The sequence below is a fragment of the Phyllostomus discolor genome, chromosome 12 (assembly GCF_004126475.2).
Source record: "Phyllostomus discolor isolate MPI-MPIP mPhyDis1 chromosome 12, mPhyDis1.pri.v3, whole genome shotgun sequence".
Lineage (NCBI taxonomy): Eukaryota > Metazoa > Chordata > Mammalia > Chiroptera > Phyllostomidae > Phyllostomus > Phyllostomus discolor.
This window is the reverse complement of record NC_040914.2, coordinates 46,661,333-46,685,303: the sequence shown is the minus strand read 5'-3', so window position 1 is coordinate 46,685,303 and position 23,971 is coordinate 46,661,333. Positions and strand designations below refer to the sequence as shown.

General features: G+C 65.6%; 1 protein-coding gene across 1 annotated transcript in view; it reads right to left on the bottom strand.

Moving 5' to 3' along the window:
* Positions 1-3,030: 3,030 nt before the first annotated feature.
* Positions 3,031-23,971, bottom strand: part of TSHZ3 (teashirt zinc finger homeobox 3) — a 52,686-nt gene continuing 31,745 nt past the window's right edge. Inside the window, exon 2 of the mRNA XM_036013314.1 lies at positions 3,031-7,314. Coding sequence (XP_035869207.1) covers positions 4,109-7,314 — 3,206 coding nt within the window. The 3' untranslated portion in view covers positions 3,031-4,108. The remainder of the gene's footprint in view (positions 7,315-23,971) is intronic.

The following is a 23,971-nucleotide window of genomic DNA, read 5'->3' as shown; positions in this document are numbered from 1 at the left end:
GATGAATTTAGAAAAACATCACTCGGTTTTCTCCACGAGGTGCCTGCGCATCTGCGGGGACGGCGCTCGCACCCTGACTCGAGCCCGCTCCCCAGGAGGCGCTGTCCTGCCGGCCACTGCGCCCCGGAGCCCGGCCTCTCCTCCCTGCAAACACAGCAGGTCTGAGGAGCAGGCGGCAGCCGGTCGAGTGCGGCGCTGACGCCCGCCCAGCACCGCGGTCGCCCAGGGCCCTGAGCCCGCCCCCCTCCCCAGGAGCCGCCCTGCGGCGGCGGAGCCCGGCTCCTCGGTGGCCGTCCGCCGGCGTCCCCTCCCTCTGCAGAAGGAAGACAGCCGAGGTGCCAGGGAGAGGGGCCCTCGTCGCAGCCAGCCGGCTCCGACTACGGAAGGTCTCGGTTAATTATAGAACCCTCGCCGCCTGGAACTTAGAGACGCGTGCCCGGTACTCTCGCTCCGCGCCGACTGCGGTGAGCAGCCGGGATGCGGCGTATTGATTTCTTGTTGTGAAGTGAGCTGTTCAAGCTCCATTGAAGGTTTTCATCTTGCACATAGCCCTGAGCACATCAGAGCGCCATAAACTAGTTAAATTGCACATTTATCACAAACGTTCCTTTAAGACACTGTGTGAATGCGAGGGCTGGGAGGGATGCGGCAGGACTGCGACAAGCCGGGCTCCGGCGGGGTGAGGTCGGGGCCCGGCACCTGTGACCAGACCCCCTTCCCTCGGCGCCGCCCCGCCCTCCCGGCACCCAGGGGAAGCCTGACGCGGTGGCTCAGGCCGTCCTGCACTCACGCGCGCTGTTAACGCCGCTGCCAGACCGCCGTGCCTGCGCCAGGCCGGGAGCGGCCGCAGTGCGTCCGGTTTGCTGCAGGAGCAGCAGGCCCCGAGTGCAGGGTCGTCTGCACAGCTGCTGGCCTGTGACCTCGGGGTGTTGTGGCCCGCCCCGTCCCGCCCCATGCTGCGCCCCTCCTCACGGCCCCCCCCCCCCCCCGGCTGCCCCGCGCCCACGTCATCGCCTGGCCGTGATTCGGCGCAGCCCCCTCCCGGCTCCGAGTCCCGGGTGCCATCCCTCCGGGAGGAACGCTGGCTTCCACACCCAGAGGCAAGAGTCCGGGAATCAACCCGGGGCAGGGGCGAGGAGGGGACAGGCCGAGGGACAGGTTCTGCCCCAAACTGTAGAGGGGGTTCCGCCAGCCCCACAAATCCTGTCTCTCTTCAAGCCACGGGGACCCCACTGGTGGGGGTGCTGTCAGTCTAACCTGGTCGACGCAGGACTTGGGCTTCTGATAAATCGAGGCCTCGTTCAACCTGTGAAAAATCAAGCGGAGAAACCTGGGCCCCAGGAGGAGGGTGCGGAGGCACAGGAGGGAAGGGAGAGCGTGTCTGCCCCCTGGGCCTGGTGTGGGCCCCACCGCTCCACCCAGGAGAGGGCTCCTGGGGCTCAGAGGGGCCGGGCCATGCCACCGCGACGGGGAAGGGGGCAGGCTCCGACCGCAGGGCAGCCCGCCCTGCCCTCCTACTGCGCAAACCGCCTGAGGCACAGCCCGCCGGCGCGGCCGCACCCGGGAGCCAGGGCGCAGCCAGCCCGGAACCCCCATTCGCCAAAAGCCCGTCTCAAACCGCAGTGCGTTCCTCTCCAGACGCAGGAGAGATGAGCTGCTGACAGGCACTGGAGCAGACAGAGATTTTGGACTCCTCTTGACAAGAAGGGGTGGGATGAACGGGGAGAAGTGGGCGTGTTGCCAAACATCTCTGAAAGGGCTTAATTTAAATATTTAATACAAGTATTTTTTTAAGGTGAGGTGTTTGGTGCATCACAGGGCTGGGATACATCTCTCATTTGTATAATTCTAGGTTGGGAGCTACGATTCCGCGTAGCTGCGGGAACGGTTTGAATACAGTAATAAAGGTATTTTACAGTTTCACAGCGTTGTGTTGGCATGATTTGCCGGGACTAATAAAAGCTTGTGATTATCACATAAACGCTCTCCCCACGCCTCCCGTGTGTGGGTTCAGCCCCCCCACGCCATCCTGCGCCTCATCACCTGTGGGTGCCTTCGCGCGGGAGAGGAAGCCCTGACTCAGATGCCACCGGCCGGGCCGGGCTGTTCTCGGCTGCCGGAAAACCCCCGGGCAGCGGGCAGGCGCGGCCCTGCCTGGCCGCCTCCCGAGGCCTGGCTGCCCCTCTGCTGCCTGCGGGGCACGCACTCACTGCTTTGAAAGGGAGCCCTCGGCCCGGCCCCCGGCCACTTGCCCGGTGCCACCGGACACCGGGCTGCCCTGCCTGGCAACATCACTCCCCGGGAGGATCTGGCCTCACCCAAACGGCTTCCTTTCTTGAAAAATTTAGCTCTTGGGGGGAATTCTGTCCCCGCCGCCTCTGAGCCAGCGCCCCCTGCTCCCCAAACACCGAAGTTCACTAAAACTCCCCTGATTTACGGCCGCTTCCGCCTGCCAGCACCTGGCAGATCGCACACGATTTCATTTTAATGTGCTCGTTAGCCGGAGCACATTGCAGACATGATTGTGAACGCAACACAGGATTATAGCAAAAAGACGATTTTAATGCTGCCGTAGAAAAAGGGGCTATATGAAGAGTCACAGAACGGGGGTCCGCTGTCGACGAGGAGGCAGGGCGCACAGTGTCTCGGGGCGTCGGTGCGGGGCACGTGCCGGCGTCCCCACACAGCTTCTCCACGGCGGCAGCTGCCAGTCACTCCCGCAAATTAACCGCCCGAACCGGGGCGGAGCGGGCTCGCTCGGCGCGCGGTAACCACGGGTTACCTTTCATAGGCCTAGAGATAAAGCTGCAGTGGGGGATCTTGGGAGAATAATTAGGAGGAGAAAACAGAAAGTTACCGTTTGGAACAAAAAGGCATCCCGCGAACGGACTAGCAGCTGGGGGGGGGCGACGGGGGGGGGGGGCGCAGGTGCCGCGGGACTCCGAAGCAAAGTATTACAGTACAAACGTTTTAAAGGCTTTGTCGATGTTTAGGAAATACAGTACAAGCTCTCTCTTTTTTTCCTTGTTCTTTTTTTTTCATTTTCAAATAGACTTAACCCTTTGAGCACTGAGCTTATTTTGAGCATTCTTTGACTTCTAATAAATACCTTTAAAAACGATGTGCAAAATAGTTACGATGCTGCCTGCCGCGGTGTCGTGCCTGGCCTCATTTATTCAGACTGCTCAAAACAAATGATAATGTGGTGCTAATAAATATGTATAATTTAAACGTGAACCTCTATCAACATAGGTGTACTGTGTAGCAAAACAAACAATCATACTTTGCTTTCAGATAATGTTTCTGTATACTTTATAAATGCTATCTGTGGTATCTTCTGTATAATTTACAATGTTTGCATGTAAAAAACAAAACCCATAGACCTTAAAAAAGGGGAAGGGAAGGAGACACTATACACAGGCATGGCCGGTGCCCGGAGCATAGCAGGGACATAAAACACCGTTGCTACAAATGCAGGAACAAAGGTCCTCGAACCACAATCACGTTTTCCATAAGAGAGTCTGAAATCTATACAATATATACATCTATGTTTCAATGTGAAAATAATATTCTTTTAAATTTCAAGGCGTGTTATACCCCTGCAGACCTGCATAAGTGGAGGTTCATATTATTAATTATAACGAAGCTGGTAAGGAGTTTAAAAAACAGAGCTTCCTACATTATTATAATTTTATTTTATTTTTTAACCAAATGAATGCAAAAGTGCTTCAAAGTACTCGGAGGGCTACAGATGAGAGGGTGAGGAGCCCCGGCGCGCCGCAGGCGCGGGGTGGGCGGCGCCGGGCCGTTACCGACGCGGAGTCAGACGGTCCGTGAAAGCATGCAGCGCGGAGCGCCGGGCGCCCCCGACGAAACCCCACGCACACGGAGTCCCCGACGCTCAGCACTGCGTCTCCACCTCCATGTTCGCCAGTGACGGCAGCCGGTCACGCGCCTCCACCGGCCACTTGACAGCCACACGGCACGGTCTAGCCCGGAGCGGCGCTCTGCCGGGAAGGGGGCCCGTGCCACGGCCGGACGGGGGCCTTCAGGTGCCTGCCGCCGTTTCCCTCAGAGCGAACCACAGCCGCCTCGCCGGCAGCCAACGCTACTGCTTCTCCAGCTCGGACACGTACAGGAGGTGGTCCTCCGGGGACTTGCCGTGCGTCTTGCTCAGGTGAAGTTTCACCGCGTGCTTGCTCGCAAAGGTCCGGTTGCACAGCTTGCACTGGTAGGAGGTGCCCAGGTCCTCCTCGGGGGAGGACGTCATCAGCTTCTCCGAGGGCGACTTGGTTTGTGCTATCTGGCCGCTGAGCTGTTCGGCGGACAGTTTGGACAGGTCCCGGAGCCGGAAGCCCAGGTGAGACTCCAGGTGGCTGATGTACGTGGAGGGAGTCCTGATCTGCGACGCGCAGTCATTGCAAAAGAACACGGGGTGGCCCGTGTCCAGGTTTTTGAGGAACTTGGTCCCGCCTGTCCTTCGGAGCTGGTACTTCACGTTGGCGAGCCAGTGGCTGATGGTGGTCATGGAGAGCCCCGTGAACCTGGAGATGTGCATGCGCTCCTGCGGGCTCAGGTCCGACATGATGAACTTGCCCTCTGCGGTCTGCCGCAGGCTGGCGGCGAACTGGGCCTGCAGGATCAGCAGGTGCTGGGGGTTCCAGTTGGACTGGCGGCCCTTCCTCTTCTGCGCAGGCGTCGCCTCCTCCGCCTCCTCCAGCGTCGCCCCGTCGAGGTCAGACTTCTCCGAGACGCTGGAGGGGGTGGAGGACTTGGATGTGTGGCTCTCCGTCAGGTTCTTCAGCATGTCGGATATGTCCGACAGGGCGTTCTCGCGGAGCGGCGAGCTCGACAGGAAGGACGCGACGGCGGACGTCTTCGCCGTGGTCCCCGTGGACGAGGAGGTGGCCGGGGACGTGGACGTGGCCGACAGCAGCACCGACCCCGCCGAGCAGCCTTTGTCGCCCTTGCCCTTCGTCAGGTCTATGGGCTGGTCGTGGCTGGCGTGGTAGAGGTAGCGGTCCAGGGGGTCCGCCTTCCGGGGCGGCAGGGCCGGCGGCGTGGCCAGGGCCGCCTTCTCGGCCAGGCTGTTGCTCATCTTGAAGAGCATGCTCATGGGGTCCAGGGCGGGCAGGGAGGGCTTGGCGGCCTTGCCCAGGTGGATGTTCATGACCGACTGGAGGGCGCTCAGCGGGTTCACGAACGGCTGCTCGGGGGGGTGGTCTGTGATGATGGCGGTGCTGCTGCTCAGGCTGCTGCCCACGGGCTGGCCCAGCTCCTGGCCATTCTCCACGGGCTCCGCCGGGGGGCTGCCCTCCTTGCCGCCGTCCCGCGCAGGGCTGGGGCTGTGCTCCTGGCTCTGGAAGCCCCCGTCGCCAGATGCCTCCATCTTGATGGGCTCGCTGCCATCGCTGCTGCAGGGGGACGGGGTGGCCCGCTTGGGTGGAGAGAGCTTGCCCTCCGGCTCCTTCATCTTCTCCTCGACCTTGGCCACTTTCTCCGTGACCTTCTTCACCAGCTCCTCCATGGCGTGGAAGTTGGTCTTGGGCATGGGCGAGGTCTGGCTGCCGGGCGAGGAGACCAGGGTCTGGCTTTTCGTGGGGGACAGGATCTCGCTGGCGCTGAACACGGGCTTCAGGGGCGCGCCCTTCCCGGCCGAGCCCAAGGACAGCTTCATCATGTTGGGGAGCTGGTAGGCGGCGTGGATGCTGGGGTAGCCCCCCCAGCTGGGGGTGCCGTTCTGGGCCTTGTTGATGGCAGACGTCACGGTGTTCTCCAGGGACTTGAGGATGTCCAGCCCCCCCTTGGGACTCTCCTCTAAGTCATTTTCCGTCAAATAGTGGTACTTGGAGGGGACGTCGTACTTGCCTTCCTCCTCACAGGGCTTCTCCTTGTCCTTGGGCTTCTCGTCAGGCACTGCTCTCTCCTTGTCCGCTTCCTTCTTGACCTCCACGCTCAGCTTGGGGGACACGCTGGCCGGCGTGTGGGAGGGGGACGTGAAGGTGGTGGCCGCCAGGGGCACCGACTGCACCTTCTCGTCCAGCAGGGTGGTGACGGTGGGCGTGACGGGCGTCTCCAGGATGGGCTTCCCCTTCTTCATGGCCGAGTTCGTGACCTTGATGAAGTGGCCGGTGACCATCATGTGGGCGGTGAGCTCCTGCAGGGAGTCGTGGGAGCTGCCGCACTCCATGCACTTGAGGATCTGGGACTTGCGGGCCTCGAAGTGCCAGGCGTAGCTGGCGCCGTTCTGGTGGCCGTAGCGGTTGTTGGGCGTGATGTAGGGGTTGGCGTTCTTCTGGAGCGCGTCGTGCGCGTCGGCCGGCGGGGCCCTGGGCGTCCCGCCCGTGGAGTCCGGGGAGCTGGGCGGCTCCAGCTCCAGGGGAGCTTTCTTCCGGGCGGCGGGGAGGATTTTGGCCGCGACGGGCGTGACGGGCTCCTTCAGAGGCACTTTCTGGTAGTGTTTCGTCTTGATCATGTGCACGCTCAGGTCCTGCAGGGACTCGAAGGAGTGGCCGCAGTACATGCACTTGAGCACCTTCTGGGCGTCCTCCTTGCCCTCCATCTCCAGCAGCGAGCGCTTGCGCGGCTTGGACCAGCGCTTGGGGTTGTTGTTGTCCGCCTCGTGGTTGTCGTCACGGTAGTGGCCCGTCTCGTTCATGTGCACCGTCAGCTCCACCAGCGTGTCGTAGGCGGCGCTGCAGTCCCTGCAGCGGAACTTGCTGGCGCCCGTGAAGATGGAGCCGTAGAGCTTGCTGCTCTGGCGGTACAGCTGCACCGTGCTGAAGAGGCTGGGCTCGGGCAGGGCGCGGCTCGGCGGCGCCTGCTGCAGCGTCTTGGCCACGGCGCTCTGGTGCCAGTCGAAGCTGCCGCTCCCGCAGCTGCTGCCGCTGCTGCTGCTGCTGCTGCTGCTGCCGGGGTGCTTCTCCGAGGACGGCTGGTGCAGGTTGAGGCTGAGGTTGGACCAGTAGGAGTTGGACAGGAAGTTGTTGTACACGGCCTTCATCTGCTCCAGGCTGTCCGACACGGTCGTGTCCTCCAGCGCCACCGCCGCCTCCTTGGTCTCCTCCTCGTTCTTGATGGAGCCACTCTCGAAGTCAGCCATGCGGTCACTGGCCTCGCTGATGTGCGACTCGCTGTCCAGGTCGTGGCTGGAGAACTCGGCAGCGGGCGAGTTCTGGTAGCTGGGGCAGGTCTTGCTGAGCTCCTTCTCGGGGCACACGTACTTGGCCGAGGGCTCCCCATCTGCCGCGCTCTCTTCCGGGTCCAGGTCTTCCTCCACCAGGGCGGCAGCCTTTAGCTCGTCGGAAACATAGGCTGCCGTGGAGACAGGTGAGAAGGTGGGGCAGGTGCGACAGAAAGAAGAGAGACCGGGGGAAGAAGAGAGAGAGAAGAAAGCGTTAGTGGGTGTCGGTCTTACCTGAAATATTTTCTCAGCTCCCAGGAACATGCAGCAAAGCCGATGGGCACATTTATTTGAAAAATTAAATAGTTACAATGTGGTGTTTCTTTGGAGTACAAAAAAATATCTGCTCTTCAAACATAATTTGCCACCTTATTCTTCTCAAGGGGCAACAGCTTGAAATTAAAACTAAATTTGAAATTAATGAAGCACATTCTGGAGGTGGCATTCATTTCTAAAGTAATAAATTACTTGTATCAACCTCAGAGACAGCAGTTCCTGTCTGTCAATTAATATGTCTTATGCTTCTCCTACCCCTAATGCATTTCTTAACAGACAGATTCACAATTTAAATTAAGCAAGCATTTTTTACTCATTACATTTTTGAGGCTCAATCTTTAATAAATATAAAGGACAAAAACATCAATAAAATTTTTACGAAGTAAAAAGAAAGTATAGCAATTGAAGTAAATTAAAAATGAGATTTTGTGGGTTTTTCTCCCCCTTCCATCTGGAAAAACAGGTCTCCTCAAGGCTTGGCACGCGCGTGTCCTAGCAGGAGACAGGAGCTCGCTGTCCCCTGTGGGGGGGAGACTCGGACCACCGCCGCCCCCAGCCCGGCCCCGCGCCCGCGCCCGCTCAGCCGCGCCCAGCGGCCGCAGCACGCCGCCCGGGCGGACGGTGTCGGAGCGGGTGCGGGACGATTGGTATGCACCACTCACTCGCGCTGTATAAACATATACAAGACCTTCCAGTGGACCTTACAAATGTCAGAGTGTTTGCTCTTTAGACTACTTTGTCAATATTGACTCGGCGTCAGCTTCGCGGGCGTCCAACAGGGCCCTGCCTTCCGGAAGCGGGAGGCCGGGAGCTCGCCCGGCGAGCACGTGCCGGGCAGGTGGGGGGCGGGGCCCAGCGGCTGCGGGCCCCGAGGCCGTCGCCCAGGGACACGGGCCCCGGGGGCACTCGTGTCCGCGGGACGACGCAACCTCCTTCTCATTGTCTTGCATCCGGTGACTTCGGTCACTCCTTCGTGGAGCTCGCCCAGCACCGACCACTGGGCCAGGCCCCTGAGGACAGGACACGGCGGCGCCGCCCGTGCATGGGGCCCCGGACGCAGAGCTGACCCCACGGCAGCGGCCGGTGCTGAGCCACCGTTTCACCTTGAAGCCGGAGGAGGAGGGAGAGCCGCGAGTCTGCCCCACCCCACCCCCACCCCCCGGCTGCGAGCGTCAGAGGGCCGGGCGGGGGGAAGGGAGCCGCGGCTGGGACGCTGCGGCGCGGGCTGCACTGGGGTCGGAACCCAGCACGGACTCTCAGAGAAGAAAAAGCGGCTTTGTTTGCGGGACTCTCGTCCCCAACGAACGTCCTGCCAGAAGACACGGTGACACTGACTCCAACAAACGAGAACCCACAGATCGGCCCAGGGGGCGCCCCCTGCCCTCCCGACGCCCTCCCCGGGTGCCAAGCCCCCCACGCCGAGACAGCAGTGACGTCCCAACTCGGGGGGTCAGTGGCCCAGGGACACGCTGCCCCCACGCGAGTGAGAGCAGGAGCCACAAGTGTCCGTCAGGGGTGACAGGCAGCGCCCTGCCCGGGCGTCACAGGCGTGGCGTGCTGCGTGGGGCTGCATGTGTGGGGCCACCCACAGAGAGACGGCAAGTTCAAGTGGCCGACGAGCTCCTTCCCCCGGGCCAGGGCCCACGGGGTCAGGGGACAGGGGACACGGTGCCGGCCCAGGGCTGCCTGGTTGGCTGCGTCGGGGCAGGGACTGCGTGCCCCGGAAAAGGGGAGGAGGAGGAGCATGCAGGGCGTCTCGCGGTCCCCTTCCGCAGCCGGCAGCGCGGTCTGGACACCCGGCTCGCACCCCCAAGGGGCTGGCCGGCGCGTCAGGACGGAGGGTGGCCCGAGGTGCGGTTTGCCTGGACCTGCCTCAGCCTGGGCCCGAGAGTCCGGCACCACGGGACTCCTGTCCATCCTGGCAAACCGGGGACACAGAGCGGATGGGTCCCAGCATCCGGCAGGGCTGCGCTCCCTCTGGAGCCCGGCCCGCAGACTGGGGGTGGGGGGGGCGGGTCTCAGCGTCCTTCCCCTGGAGGTGCCCACGACACAGGCGGTGGACGGTCTGCTCCCACTGCAGCCCCAGAACAAGTCAGGGGGAGGCAGGAGTCCAGACACGGCCCCCCAACGGCCGCCACAGGGGGCACCACACAGCCAGAAGCAGCAGCCATGGGTGGACATGAAAGAGCCCACTGGGCACAAAGGCCACCAGCTGAGGGAAAACCTAGTGGCTTTGCCGGCCCACCTCCCACCCAGGAGCACATGGCTCCCAGGTCCCACGGACCGGGGGCCAGCCCACGGCAAGGCCCTGCAGGGGGCGGGGGCCAGGAAGAGGAGGCTCGTAGCACCCCAGAGACGCCCAGGCCTTCCCTCACAGAGCAGGGCACCAGCCTGGAGGCCACGGGGGCCAGGGTCCCTTCCCAAGGCCCACAGCCCAGCCTGCAGCCGCCGGGGTCTGACCCACCCACACCCAGGATGCACCCACTCGGGCCTGCCGGTCCCCACGCAAGGTCACACTCAGGAGAGGGAGCGGGTCTTCCCAGCTAGTCTAAGGAAATGAAGTTCAAACGCTTCATAACTTTGGCTGGTGTATAACAATACCCATTGCTCTCAACTTCCTTTCTATCAAAACAGGCGTCCCCAAACCCACCCAGGAACAAGGCCTGTCGGCTGGTTGGCGTCGCACACGCCACAGTCTCCCTGCCGAACGCCAGCCTCGCTGCCCCAGGCCGACACTCGGATGCCCGGGCTGGGGGCGTCCTGTCCAGACCCGAGGACCCGCGGGCCTCCCCGTCCTTGAGCGACGGTGGGGAGGGGAAAGCGAATGTTAAAATGGTGAAGAATGAGGGTGGCACTGTCACCCGGCGGTCAGTTTGGCTCCTGTCACGGTCACCGTGGGGAGGGCGGTGAGGAGCCGGCGGCCACATGGAACCGGGGTGCACTGCCGGCCCGAGGGGGGGTCCTCAGGGCAGAGAAACCCCCACACGCACAGACACTTCCACGTTTGAGGGGGTTTCTGGCCTCCCGTCTCCCGGCTCCACAGCGGGGGATGAACACCCGCAGGTGCACCCGCAGGTGCTGGGGAGTGACTAGCGTGCAGCCACTTACAGGGAGGCCCAGAGGGCAGCGCCTGTGCCGGCGGAGGCGCGGGGCCCCAGAGACACGCCCTCACGCTGCGGCGTGAGCCACACGGCCCCTGCGGGACCCGTCCCCGTCCTGGAGGCTGGCCGAGGCTGCCCCAGCGCGCGTCCTGCAACACAGCCATCCCATCTCCAACCGCCCCCCCCCACCCCCCCGCCTGCCGCCCCGTGCATCTGCCAGCGACAACGCCCCCGTCCCCCACCGGAGACCTGCACGCCCTCCGGCACGTCACTCCTGCCGGCCAGGGGCTGGGGCCGACCCCACGGCCGCCATGGGGCCCACGGCGTGCCGGAGCAATGAACAAACCGTTGCCCCACCCACTGGAGGAACCTCACGAGCAAACGGAGTGGGAACGACGCCGCAGAGAGAACACACAGGCTGTTGGGATCCCTGCAAACAAACGTCCCAGCTGGGCAAACCCGGACCGTGGAGTCCCAGAGGCTGGGGGCCGGGAGGCGGCTCCGGGGACGCCTGGGTGCTGGCGCCGGTCCCCTTCTGGGTCGGGGCCCCGGCCTCACGCGCGTGCCCACCTGGGGAAGATCCATCCGCCTGCGCACTTCCTTCTGCAGGCCGGCCCCTGCGTCTTCCGCTGAAGGGACCGCTCCCTCGAGGAGGACGAGGTACGTCCGAGAGTGCCGGCGTGGGAAGGCCTGCCGGGCCCGTCGTCGTGTGCGCGGGGGCACAACCCCGGAGCCGGCCTGGGCGCGCCTGGAGCCTGGGGGAGCCGCGGGTGAGGCTGTGTGGCGGGCGCCCCGGAGGAGGACCCTGGCCTGGGTGTGGGTGCCGTTCTGGGGGCGCAGGAGGGGACGCCCTGGCCGGGAGGGAGGGCTCTGCCCCAGGGGGCTCCGCACCGCAGCACAGGGTGTGAGTGCACGGGGGGGGGGGGCGGGGGCGGGGGGGGGGTCTCAAGAGCATCGCAGGGGCGGTGTTTCTACGAAGCAAGGCGCCTGCCGTGCGTCAGGGGCCCGTCTGCCGAGGCGCTCGCCGGGGACGGCATGCACGCGAGAACCAGGGGCGCTCCTGCGTCCCCCGGGAGCTGGTGGTGGAAGCCCCGGCCTCTCCCCTCCTCGGGGTGGACCGACAGTGTCGGCATCCGCACACTCAGGCGGCGGGCTGCCCTCCGGAAGCCCAGGGTCCTGCGGCGCAGCCTCTGGGAGGCAGACAGCCCCGGGCAGCGGCCCGACCTGCGCACCGAGCGCACAGCAGGAGGCGCACTCGCCGCCCCGGGGCCGCCTGCCTCCTGCCCAAACCCCCGCGAGCCCCCGACCCGACCCGGCCGCCAGCGCCCCCCCAGCCCTCCGCCCGCTGCCTCCGCAGGGACAGTCCGGAGGTCTGCGGCCACCGCCGAGGAGCCGAATGTCACACGAGCAGAGACACTTGCCAAATGCCTCTCCCTCACAAGCACCCTCATCATGACCTGCGTTAATGAAGTTAATTGAATTTAAGATCAATGATGGTTAATTATTGCAATTTGGCATTCAGAGACAAATGGCTCTAAGAGAAGTGGGTGTGCGTGCGTGTGTGCCAGCTCACGCCCTGAGAGGGGTCCCGCCGGCCTCCCTCGACCCCAGGGGGACCGGGTCGCCCCTGCCGCTCATGAACGGGGGCTCCTCAAGCTGCAAGCACATGTTCCTCAAGACGCCCCTGACCCTTGCTGCCGGCGCCCCCGCAGGGCCGCACAGGGCAGCCGGCCGGGATGGCTGGGGGGGCCCACGCAAACCGGAGCCCCAGGTGAAGGTGGGGGCCGGGGGCAGGGCCTCCTCGGTGCCGGCGCCGCGTGGGCGCAGGGTCGGAGCGGCTCCACGGGGCGGCCGCCTGCGATCACAATCGAACACCAGTTTTTTTTACATCAAAGATGAACTCGATTCAATGTTACAAAGACAGAAGCCCAGCTCGGAAAGTAGGTCACGGCCAGCTTCCCAGGGGACGGCCCCCTGCCGCCCGGCCCCGGCCCTCGGCCAGTCGCAGCCCCAGGCCCGGCCGACCCCAGCGGCCTGCGTGTGGGGAGGGCGCTCTTCGGGGGTCTCCGGGGGGAGGGTCATGTGCCCGGCAGAGCCTGTGCGCTGGGCACTGAGGGGACTCTGGAGGCCACAGGGGCGTGGCCGGGAGGAAGGCGCCCCGGCCCACCCTGCGGCACCCACTGGCGGGGCTCGGGGAGCCCGAGGGTACGCAGAGCCGCCATCGCGTGTGGCCCCCTCGAGGGCTCTCTGTGAGCGTGTTTACACCGACACGTGCCGGTCGGAGCCATGCCTCCGCGCTCTCAGAGCAGCCGCCCCCCCCCAGCACGTCCTCAAGGCCCTCCCCCCGGCCGTCCCGGGGCGCTGGGGGCCTGCTAGGGGGCTGCAGGGGGAGGCACGGGCCCCGGGGGAGTCCACGAGCCCGGCTGAGAGGACACAGGGGACCGGGAAGTCAGGCGCGAGGGACCCCAGTCCTGTGCTCCCCTGCGTCTCTGAAAGCCGCTGCCCCAGTGAAAACAGCATCCTCCTCCCCCCGCCTGGGGTGGCCGGCCCACGTGTGTGATGTCACCTCCTGTGACCAGGCAGAAGGCGGGTGCTCGGGGACAGCTGCGGGGCCGAGAACCATGACGGCGGCAGCCAGGACCCTGCCATTGCTCGGAGCCCGCATCCTGGGTGCACCGTGCTGTCTGCAGCCGGGGTGACAGGGAAGTGTGACCCACAGGAGTGGCCGGGGCTGGGGAGGCCCAGCCGAGTCCCATGCGTCCAAGAAGGGCCCTGGCCCCATGCCAGGTGTCATCCCGGAGCAGGGCCACCACAGCCAGAGGCCGGCAAGGCCCGCCGGGCCCGCGGGAGGCGATGGAGGGGAGCTGGGGGGAGCCCCAGACACCCCAGGGGTGCCCGCAAAGGACCACCTGCCTCGCCCAGCCTGACAGAGAGGAGGACGGTGCGGCGGCAGGGGTCTGGGCATCTCTTTGCTCTCGTTTTCAGCACTTGGGGGGGGGTCGTATTTCCACTGCCCCCGCCCTCCTCACTCTCACCCCGTTCCTCAGGTGAGGGCGCTGAGAGCCCAGCTGGTGGGTCAGAGAGCCGGGGTGTGAGCCAGGCCCCTGCTCCTGCCCCCCACGCAGGGCCTCCCCGCCCCATCCCTGGAAGTGGCGAAGGGCTCCTGGGGCCACCCATGCAAAGGCCCGTCCACCTCAGCACCCGAGTGCGCCAGAGCCACAGGTGGGGCCCGGGCAGCTGCCCGCAGGGCTCCCCGAGGCCCGAAGGCAGCCTGCGCCCCGGGTGTGCTGGGCCAGTGTCAGGAAGCCAGTGAGAACGAGGCGCAGGACCCCGCACCCCCCCGCCCCGAGCCCCAGGGCCAGAGACACAGAACTGCAAACAGCCAGGGGCCAGTGTTTGCGGCTTTCAGAAGCTGGTGTGGTTACGTTTAAACCAAAACCAACTCCCTTCGGCAGACTCCACGTTCTGAAGGTTTCACTGGGCAATGCTGTCTTCTCCCCATTCCCAGCCACGCAGCCAGTCCCCTAATGGGCCTTCCAGGTGTGCATTTGCTTTTGCCCTCGAACACCGCACACGCCTTCTCTCCCAAGTGTGCAGGGTACACAGGGACCGGAGCGCAGCCACCTCCGTCCTGACGCTGCGCCCCGGGCCCGCAGCGAGGCCCTGCCCGGCGGGTTCTGAGTGCCCACTGCTCACAGACGAGTCAGGTGACTAGGCTCACGCTCCTGTCTGTACATGGCTTACACCTGCACACACTCGTAAATGACTCCACACACAAGTGCATGCACACCGACACACGGACACACGCCCGCCCACGTGTGCACAAGTGGACGCCAGCACGGGTCCGACTGCCCCACGAGGCCGTGCTCCACGTGGCCTGGAGCAGACCGCCCCCGACAAACCCACCCCGAACGCACGCCCTCAGCAAGAGAGCAGCACCTGGTTCCTGGCAAACCCACGTCCATTCCCCGAGGCCCTGCAGCCCCCGGGCAAGGGACCAGGGAGCGGGGGGCCAGCAGGCACTGCCCCCGACCCTCGTAAACTGCCCCTTCTCCACAGCAACCCACAGAGGGCACAGGCCACGCCCTCTCTCTGGAGGGCAGTGCGGGCTGGGCTGGATGGGGGCCAGCAGCCTCCCCCACAGCCGGCGTCACCGCACTGCAGGGGGGCTCTGTTTGGATGCAGCCGCACGGGTCCAGTCACCCTGTCACCGCGGGTTGCTGAGTGGCCGGAACTGACCCAGGGGTGAGGCCTGCCCTTTGGGTGCCGGAGCAGCGTTCACCCCACCCTCCCACCTGCCTGCCTCCCCTGCAGGGCCCGCGAGCCCAGCACCGCCCGAAGGCTTGCTGGGCCAGATTTCTGAAACCCCACAGCCCAGGCCGAGTGTGGGCGCTGGCCAGGGGACAGGCCAGGGGACAGTCCAGGGCCCTCCGAGCCGACTGAGCTGTGACGATGGCCCGGGCCAGCGAAAGCAAGCCGGTTCCGGCAAGATGCAGCTCTGGTGAGGGGGTCCCGGTGCAACGTTCTCGCTAGAACGACGGCCAGCCCCGGCGCCCCCCAGGCCCGCCGTGCCCAGGCACTCCCCCACGTCGCCGCCCGCACACTGTCCGCCCGTGCAGACTGCCCTGACGGGTCTGAGGGACTGCCAGGACCGGCAGCTGAGTGGCACCGGGGTTTGGGCACAGCGCGTGCCCGCGGCTCCCTGCCCACCTTTCTGCGCAGCCCGGCACCACAGGCCTCCTCGGCTGTTTACAGAGAGAACGGGCGAACTGGGACCGCACCCCCCAGAGTTGATCTCGAGGTCTTTAAATATCAAAACCTTCAATTGTATAATTAAATCAATCACCGTAAGTTACTTTTTCGCGCTGAGCGCAGGGTTTGTGATGTCGCTCTCAGCCCTCTCTGCGAGACTCAGACATCTCACGGCGTCGGAGAGCGGGCGGGGGTGGGTCTGGGGGCTGGCCTGCCGCCGCCGCCGCCTCCGCCGCCGCGGAGAAGCCGACTTTGACAAAAACCGCAGCACGCCTGTTTCGGAGGTAGTTTGTAAGAATTATTTATTTCCATACCAGTTAATTATGATGGGAGTCTTTGTTGGATGCACACGCGCTAAAAAAGTGCTGATATTTTATGCATCTTTAACTGGAGTGTGGCTCCCCGCAGCGCGCGGGTGGCTCCGTGACATTTAGCATTCACTCACAGCAACTGTAATAAGGGGTTTGATTGCTTCCTTTGCAGACGTAGTAATTTAATAACTGTGATCAGTTGCATAAATTTACTATACAACCATCTTAAGTTAGCCGCATTAAAATTAAGCAAAATTGTAATCTGTTGACAGATTATTGCTACTGAACAATTCCAGTGAAAGCGTTTCAGATCGGCTTGTGAAGAACAGGGCCATCTCCTCCTCCCCTGCCCCACTTCCGCGCACCCCAGCGCGCACCCCAGCGCGCACCCCGGCGGCCCCACCCGGACCCCAGTGCCGGCGTTCCGGGCTCTCGCGCCGCCTCCGAACCGCGGGCCGTGTCCTCCAAAAGGCCGTGTGGGGGACCGTGCCCGCTGGACGGGGAGAGAGGCCGCGTGTCCCTTTCTGCTTCCCTTCTTCTGGCAGCTCCTCTGACGCCACGCTGCACCCCCGGCATCCGAAGGAGCCCTCCCGCCGCGCAGCTCTCGCGGGTAGCAGGACCGCGGCCCCCGAGCGAAGGTGGCCGGAGCACGGCACGCATGCGCGGCCTCCTGGGTGAGGCCTCTCGCCCCGCACCCCGAGCGGGGGAGGGCACCCTGAAGCTGTCTTGCTCAGCGGCGGAAGGCCCCCTCGGCGAGCTGGCGGCTGGAAAGAGCAGAGGGCGCGGGTCCCACGGGCAGGCTCCCCTGTGGCCCCGGGAGGAGGAGACCGGCGTCCTTCTGCGGCGCCCGGGAGCCGAGCGCGACCGGACCCCCGCCCTGGGCCCCGGGAGCCGGCTTCTCAGAGGGGTGTTCGGCCCAGCAGGCGAGCCAGGAACAACTGTTTCTGATACTTCCCAGCAAATATCTTTAACCATCTGTTTACGCTTACCAAATATGCTTCCACGTTTCCAATTTTATCAGTATATAAAAAGAATATCTGTTTTTTTAATCGTAAATATCTTGTGATGCATCTTTACATAATTCAAGAGAAATTTAAAAAAAAATTCCCACTCGAAAGCCAGCACGAGCACACATTTGTCTAAACTTCTATTTACACAGAGGCCTGGGGTGGGATCCGCTCAAGGGGGTGGGGGCTTTCTGTAGGGCAAGGTCCAATGTCAAAGGTGACTGACTGCCCCTCAGGGAAGTGTGTGTCCTCCGCGGGCAAATGACCAGAAGCGCGGAGGCCTCCTTCAGGTCGGCCCTGCGTGCCCAGCCTGTCACTTCGGACAGGGCCGCGGTGCCCCCAGAACGGTGATGTCCCGGGCCAGGCCGCAGGCTCCCGTGGAGCCACGGCCGTGCGTGACAAACTGGAAGGGACTTCCTGACCACATCCCCGCCAAGGGGCCTAACAGTCAAACGTCTGCCTTCGCCGCATCACCGCGGACGGGTGCCGCCGCTCCGACACGGAGTCCCCGCTCCTTCAAGGCAGGGCTCACGGGCAACGACCGAGACTGGGGGGGGGGGGGGGGAGGGGCGGCTGTGGGGCCCCGGCGAGCCGCGCAGAAGTGACTTCCGCCGCTGGCTCCTCTGTCCCGGGAGGCGCGCGGGCCTGCACACGCATGGGTGTGCGCGCCCGTGCGCACACGTGTGGCCGGCCGTCCCTTGGTAAGGCAGCAGGGAACGTGACACCTGCTGCTGCCACCGTTACCTGCGGTTCCACGAGACGAATCGGAGCCACCCTGGGCCAGGTTTGTTTGCTTCTAATTATAACTAATTATGTTTCTAAATATATGCTTTAGGGTTACCACGTGCATACAGAGGGAGCAAAGAAAGAAAATGCACCGGGATTATTAAAAGAAAGAGAAACATACTAATTAGCTAACTCGTACACTCGTTTCAATGTTTAATAATATTTGTACCGTTCCGGCACGCGCCGCGGAATGGAAATCACCCACCGCGCCACCTGCGCGCCCCCGGGGACGGGTTCGCTCCTGGAGCCTCGCAGCCTCCCGTTTCCGGGAGGGCTCTCCTTTCATGTCACCCCCGCCATCTGCACGGACTGGTAACTGTTGCTCCCGCCCGAGACTCCTGAACACCACGTCTAGAAGCGCAGCTTCCCTGCGTGACTCACGTGCCGCAGGAGAAGGCCCCCCCACCCCCCGCCCCCGGTGCCACGGGAAGCTGCCTCCGCCCGGCTGCCCCACATGGGCTGCGAGCGTGGGGCGGGCGCCGTCTTTCCCTCCTCCTCCTCCTCCATCTGCTCGGGCCGCCCCCACCCTGTGCTCTGGAAGGTTCCAGGTTCCCTGGGGCTCGTGATAGGCCAACCGGAGGGCGGAGCAGACTGGAGAAGAGGGAGTGATGCGGCCGCGCGGAGACACACGAGGGTGGGGCCTGGCCTCTCCAGGGGGCACCTCGCCGGCGCCGGCGCAGGGCGGAGGGCACAGGTCCTGGTGGCCGGCCGCCGGGCCCGGGGGTTAAACCAGGGGACAGCCCAGACCGCAGGCCACCCCCCCCACCCCCGTCCGCGGGGCTCGCCTCCGTCCGACTCCGCTCCCGACTGTGGGTCAGCCCGGCACAAACAAAGCCTTAACAGAAATGTTACGGAGGAAATAATAGCCATTTCCAATGATAATACACAATTTTAGCGCTGACGCTCGGCTGATTTAGGTGTTCGGCCAACGTGTCAGGCCGCCTGCCTGCCTCCGGCGCGCCCCTAATGGGTAACTGGCAGGCCCTGGCAGGCCCATTTCTGCTCTCGATTTGGTGTGTCGCCGGGTATCCATTACCTGCCACTCATCTTTGATCTCTTCGGACAGCCCTGATCAAGAGACGTCATTCGAGCTACTCCACTTGGCAGCAACTTGTATGACTCTCACGAAGGGGCCACCCCGGCTATAAATAAAATGACATTATTATTTTTCTGTCCTATCATGTGGAGGAGACAATTATGATAATGCAGTGTCTGTCATCGGGCCGGCAAATTGCTAGCTCTCACGCAACTGTTTAGCTTTCTTATTTGTTTTTTGTCTGTTTTCCTCCATTTCAAGTTGAGAATAAAGCGGAATTGAAATCCCTCATGCTCTGGCTCCCGCTCTCGGCCTCGGCTCCTTCCCGGGCGCTGCCAGGGGGTGCGGCGGGCTCTTCGCGTGTCAGCCGTGGGCGGTCGTGGCAGGAACCAGCAACGGGGGGGAGGGGGGTGGCAATGGGACCAGGCTCGTCCCGCACCTAGTGGTTTTGGACACACGCTCGTCTCCGGAATTAGAGCCCGAGACGTTACTGCGGAAGGATAGAAATCAGGGCCCCGGGCCCGGTCTGCTGGGTCCTCAGTGAAGCCGGGACAAGGGCAAGTGCCTCGGAGACAGAGACCGCGCCCACAGCCCGGGACGCGCTGGTCTGGTGTCTGTCGCTGCCCCCGTGGGGCCGACGCCACGGCTCCGCTGCGGCGAGCCTGGCCTGCAAGCCTCTCCGGGCATGGAGGCCGGGGCACGCAGGGCAGGCTTCCCCCCCGGGGCGAGAGCTCCGCGGTGCGCAGGGAGGCGGAGACACGGCTGGCGCAGTGGCCGCTCCCTGGCGGCCAGGTGCCCCCGTGCCCCCGAGGCAGCCGCTCCCCGCCCGCCCTGTGCCGGGGACCGGCCCACTCCGCGGTGCCCACTCCAGGGCCAGCGCTCTTGCGGGCCAAGACAGACGCACCGTCCAGGACGCCCGCGGGAGTCCTGCCGTGGCGACCCGCTCACGTCACCCCGGAGCCCGGGGGGCGGCAGCGACCTTCCCAGCAGGCGCGGAGCCCCCCGCGTCGTGCAGTAAAGGAGGAAATGAGGCCCCCGGGAGGGGGAGGACCTCCGACACCAGGAACCGGCCCCTGCTTCCGCGGGCGGGGCCACCCCCCGAGGCCCCGCCCGACGTCCGCTCTGGGGCCAGCGCGGAAGCTCGCCCCCTGTGGGTCCTCGGCCGCGGGCAGCCTCGGAGTGCGGGCTCACGGGCACAGGACGCAGAGAGGCGCTGCCGGCCGCACCGCCAGACAGCAGGTCGGGGGCAGCTCCTCGCGCCGTGCCCTGGGGACAGCACTCCGGCGTCCAAGGTCGGGGCTGGGGCGCGGAGTGACCACCAAACAGGACGAGGCCCGAGGGAGAGGAATGCAGACCGGAAGGGGCGGGGCAGGTTGGAGGCCTCCGGGTGGGCGTCCGGGGGCAGGCTGCGGCTGCTGCGCCCAGGCGGACAGCGCCTGCAGGCGCCGGAGTCGCGGGGAGCTGCGGGGGTCCGCCCCGCCCCCTGGTGCGGGCCCGGAGCTGAGACTCACTGCACGCGGGGCGCTCACTCGAGGGAGACACGCCCGAACTGCTTCCCGGCCCCGGAGTCACCCCGTGACGCGGCCGAGCCCCGGCACCCGCGGACGGAGCGTCAGGGGGGCGGGGAGCAGCCCCGGGGGCGGGGCCTGGCGGGAAAGGACGCGCCCTCGGTCCCGTGGGCGCGACCCATCCGCGCTCTCGAGGCCTTGCCTGAGCCCCAGACAGCGCCGCCCGCAGAGCGAAGGCGGCTCCAAGGACAGCCGTGGGCACCGCGTTCCCCTGAGACGCGGCTGGACCCCACTGTCGGGTCTGCACCCCACTGCCGGCAGCCACCCACCCCAGAGTCCCTGGGGTGAGTAAGGCGTCCCTCCTGCATGAGCCCCCCTCTTGGCGGCCACCTCCATCAGGGCGCCCCCACGAGGAAGACCCACTTCTGTCATGTCCCCTGCGCTCCGGTCGCCTGGAGGACGCCTGTCTTGGTGTCCCCGTACCTGCGGGCACAGGCCTGAGCAGCTGCCCCACACCCACCCCGTGACCCGGGACACCCGAGCCGTGGCGCCCTGGTGCCCTGGGGGGGGGGGGATCTGTGGCCACAGGGAACACCCAGGACGTGCCTCCCGGGGCTGCAGCAATACCCCCTTCCCTCCCCCCAGGGCCCCGCCCCCGCCGTCACTTGGCTAAGCCTCTGCTGCCCCGCCCCCTGCTCCCATGGGACGGCCTCTTTCCTGCCACTTCCCGACGCCCGCGGGTGGGGCACCGAAGACACAGAGTCCAGAGAGCCGAGGCCGAGCATGTGGGGTGACCAGAGGGAGGAGACAGCCCCCCCCCCGTCTCCCTCCCGAGGGGCGAGCCCACCCCCCTCCTTTTGCTCTGCGGCGCTGCTCTGGCCCGGGTGCTGCCACGCAGGGGCCTGCCCACGCCTGCCGTGCAGGGGGCAGACGGACAGGCCGTGCTCAGCGCCAGAGGAGAGAGAACACGGGGAGAAGGCGGTGAGGCGCTGGCCGTGCGTGGGCCGCACAGTGTGAGGCCGCTGGGCCGGAATGCAGAGTCTCGGGCCCGCCCACTCTGCCCCGAGCAGCTGGGGGACTCGGGTGGACGCCAAGGCCTTCTGAGTCTCCCGGCGTAAACGCGGGTGAACGCGCGCTCTCCGTGTGCACACGGCACTGAGCACAGGCAGCACGGAGCCCGGCATCTGGCACCACGTCCGCACGGGACAGCGGCGCGTGGGCACAGGGAGCACGCTGCCCCGCCAGCCCCGAAGGTCCCCGAGGAGACCCGGAAGGGCAGGGCCCGCCCCAGGCCCCGCCCTGCAGCCAGGAGGGTCGGTCCCCGCGGGTCCGGGAAAGCCCCGCCTGTGCGGCCGACTCTGCTCCTGCGGCCCAGAAGCAGCGTGGGGGCTCGCAATCCCTTCTCCACCCAAAGGCCGCCCTCCTCTCCCTCCAGGAGCCGCAGGGGCAGCGACCCGGGTGGAGCCCGGGCTCTGCAGCCCGGTGGTGGCTGCTCTCACCACAGCGGGAAACCTGGGGCGGGCTGGCCAGGAGCGTGGGGGCGGGGGCGGGGCTTGCACATCAGCCCCTGGAGAGCCCGGCTGTGGGCTCATCCATCAGGTAATGCCCTTCCCCCCAACTCCTAGGACGGAGGGGAACACACATGTGGGGGTGGGGGAGACAGGCAGAGACAGCCAGAGGCCACCGAGGCGCCCCAGCCCTGCTGCCACGCCCGGCCGCCCCCCAAAGCCACCGAGTCCCGGGCGAGAGGCAGGGAAGGGTCTGGGTCCACAGCCTCTGACCGCACGGGCGCGCTCCCTGCCGGACGGGAGGGCCTGGCCTGCAGACTGCAGCGCTGGGCCGGGGCAGGGGGGTGGACGGGGAGGGGAGCAGCGCCGCCCCCACCCCCGGGACCCACACGGGCACTCGGGTCCCCGGCTGAGCAGGAGCACAGGGCGCCCGGGGCCCTGTCTGAGGTCCACGCGGGCAAAGAGGCATGGGGGGCGCTGCGCACGCCCCCCCTCTGCACGCTGGACGAGGACAGCGCACGCCCCCGCTCCGGGGGAGGCCCCTCGTTTCCCCCGCGGCTGGCGACCGGGCGGCCAGCACGAGGTCAGGGCGACAGGCAGGACACACACAAGATCTGCAGCTGTGCCACGCGGGTGGCGCTGTAAGAGCAAACCAATCAGTGCAGAGCTCAGCTCTTCAGCGACACCCCCGTGGCCACACGCGGTAGGTGCCTGCACCCTGGACAGCAAGAGAGGATGTGGTCACGGGGTCAGCAGGCTCCCGGGCTGGCTGGGGGTCTGCTACTGTGGCCCCCTCGGTCCCGGGCCTCTGAGGTCCGCGCCCCTCCCATTCCTGTGGGGACAGCTCTTGAGCCCCGGGTGTGGGGGACCCCTGTGAGGAGTGGGCAGCGGCCGTCACACTCCGCCAGTGGGGCCAGGAAACACCCGGTGGTTCACCTCGGCTCTCTCGGCCGTAAGTCACCCCCCGGTCAGCCCTGCCACTTCTTCCGACGGTTTCGCGGGGAAACGGGGAAAGGACCCGGCTGGCACGAGCACCCCTCATGCCGGCGCACCTCCTCTTTCGAAGAAGAGAGGCAAGGTGTCGGGTGAGGCCACAGGCGGGTGAGGCCAGGAGAATCCAGCCAGAAGTTAGTGACCTTATTTGGTTTCACTGCGTTTATTTTTGGGGTTACTGTCTCTTCATGGCAAGTGATTCCGAAGGTGACACACTTTCCTTTAAAAACCGAGGGCCATCGACTGGAGAACGGAGGCGACAGCGCTGGCTGGCGACACACATGGTGCACAGTCCCGTCGAACGGCACGACAGGCCCACACCCAGGACGCCACGCTGCTCGGGGGCCCGTGGCAGCCACAGAAGGTTCCAGAGAGGGCTCTGCAAGAAGCCCTCTCGCATGCCTGGCCCCGCCCACGGTGAGGGCCTGGCTGTCCCTGCGCTGAGTGGCCAGCACTGGCAGCCCAGCGCCGGAGGGGACACGGGGGCTCCTCCGTGGGAGACCTCAGCTTCCCCTGGGGGGGGGGGGGGCGGGTCAAGGTATTGAGCCTCCATACTAACAGACATGCTAATAGCAATGTAGAGTTTGCCACGAATCACACCATGCTTCACGTCTGATTCTTGGCTCCCAGGCCTGCCCGTGACCAGAGCCTGGCCCGAGTCCCGGCGCTGGGAGTCCTGCCCCAGGGCCTGAATTCTCGCGTGTGGTCAGTCCGAGGGCCCGGGCCTGGCGAGGACGCTGCTGGGATGCTCCTGGCTGGCGTCCCATCTGACTGCCCCGGACCGTGCGGAGGCCTCCTGTCCCCCCACACTGGTGGGGGGTGCATCTGTGGGGGTGCAAGTTCTATCCCTCCCAGACACCCCGCAACACTGCAGCGACAGGTGAGCCGGCCCCGACCGAGGGGGGGGCCACAGGTCCCATGAGGGAGGGGCGGGAGTGGACGGACCCTGCCTGAGCCGAGCACCTCGGCCCGGGCTCCCCCAGGAGCAGCCCTTCCAGGGAGGGTCTCGGGCTCCGCGGCCAGACCGCGGTCTGGGCACAGCTCGCTCGCCTGCCAAGGTGTCCCAGGTGGGCAACACCAGGGGCCTGGGGCTCCCTGCACTCCAGGCTGCAGGTCCGTCCTGGGCGGAGGGGGGGGGCGGGGAGACTGTTGCAGCCCTGCCCAGCCAGGAGGGCGATTCTCTCGGCCTTTCCCGGACCCCCGCCCAGGGCCACATGCTCCCCCACCCACCTTCAGGCCTGCCCGTGGGTGGCAGTCAGCCCCAGGGCCCGGGGGAGGGTGCCCCGCACCTGAGACTGGACACCGGGGCCCACAGACCAGGGAGCCCGCCTCTGCCGCTGCCACCCCGCCCTGGGTGGGGCCGCGGCCCGCCGCCCCACCGAAGGTCCGCGGAGGCCTGAGCCAGCACAGACCGCAGGAGCGGGGCTGGCACCCCCACGCAGGCCGCAGCTGCCCCCGTGAGAACCCACCCAGCAGTGCGGGCACCCCCCCCACCCAACCCTGTCGCTGC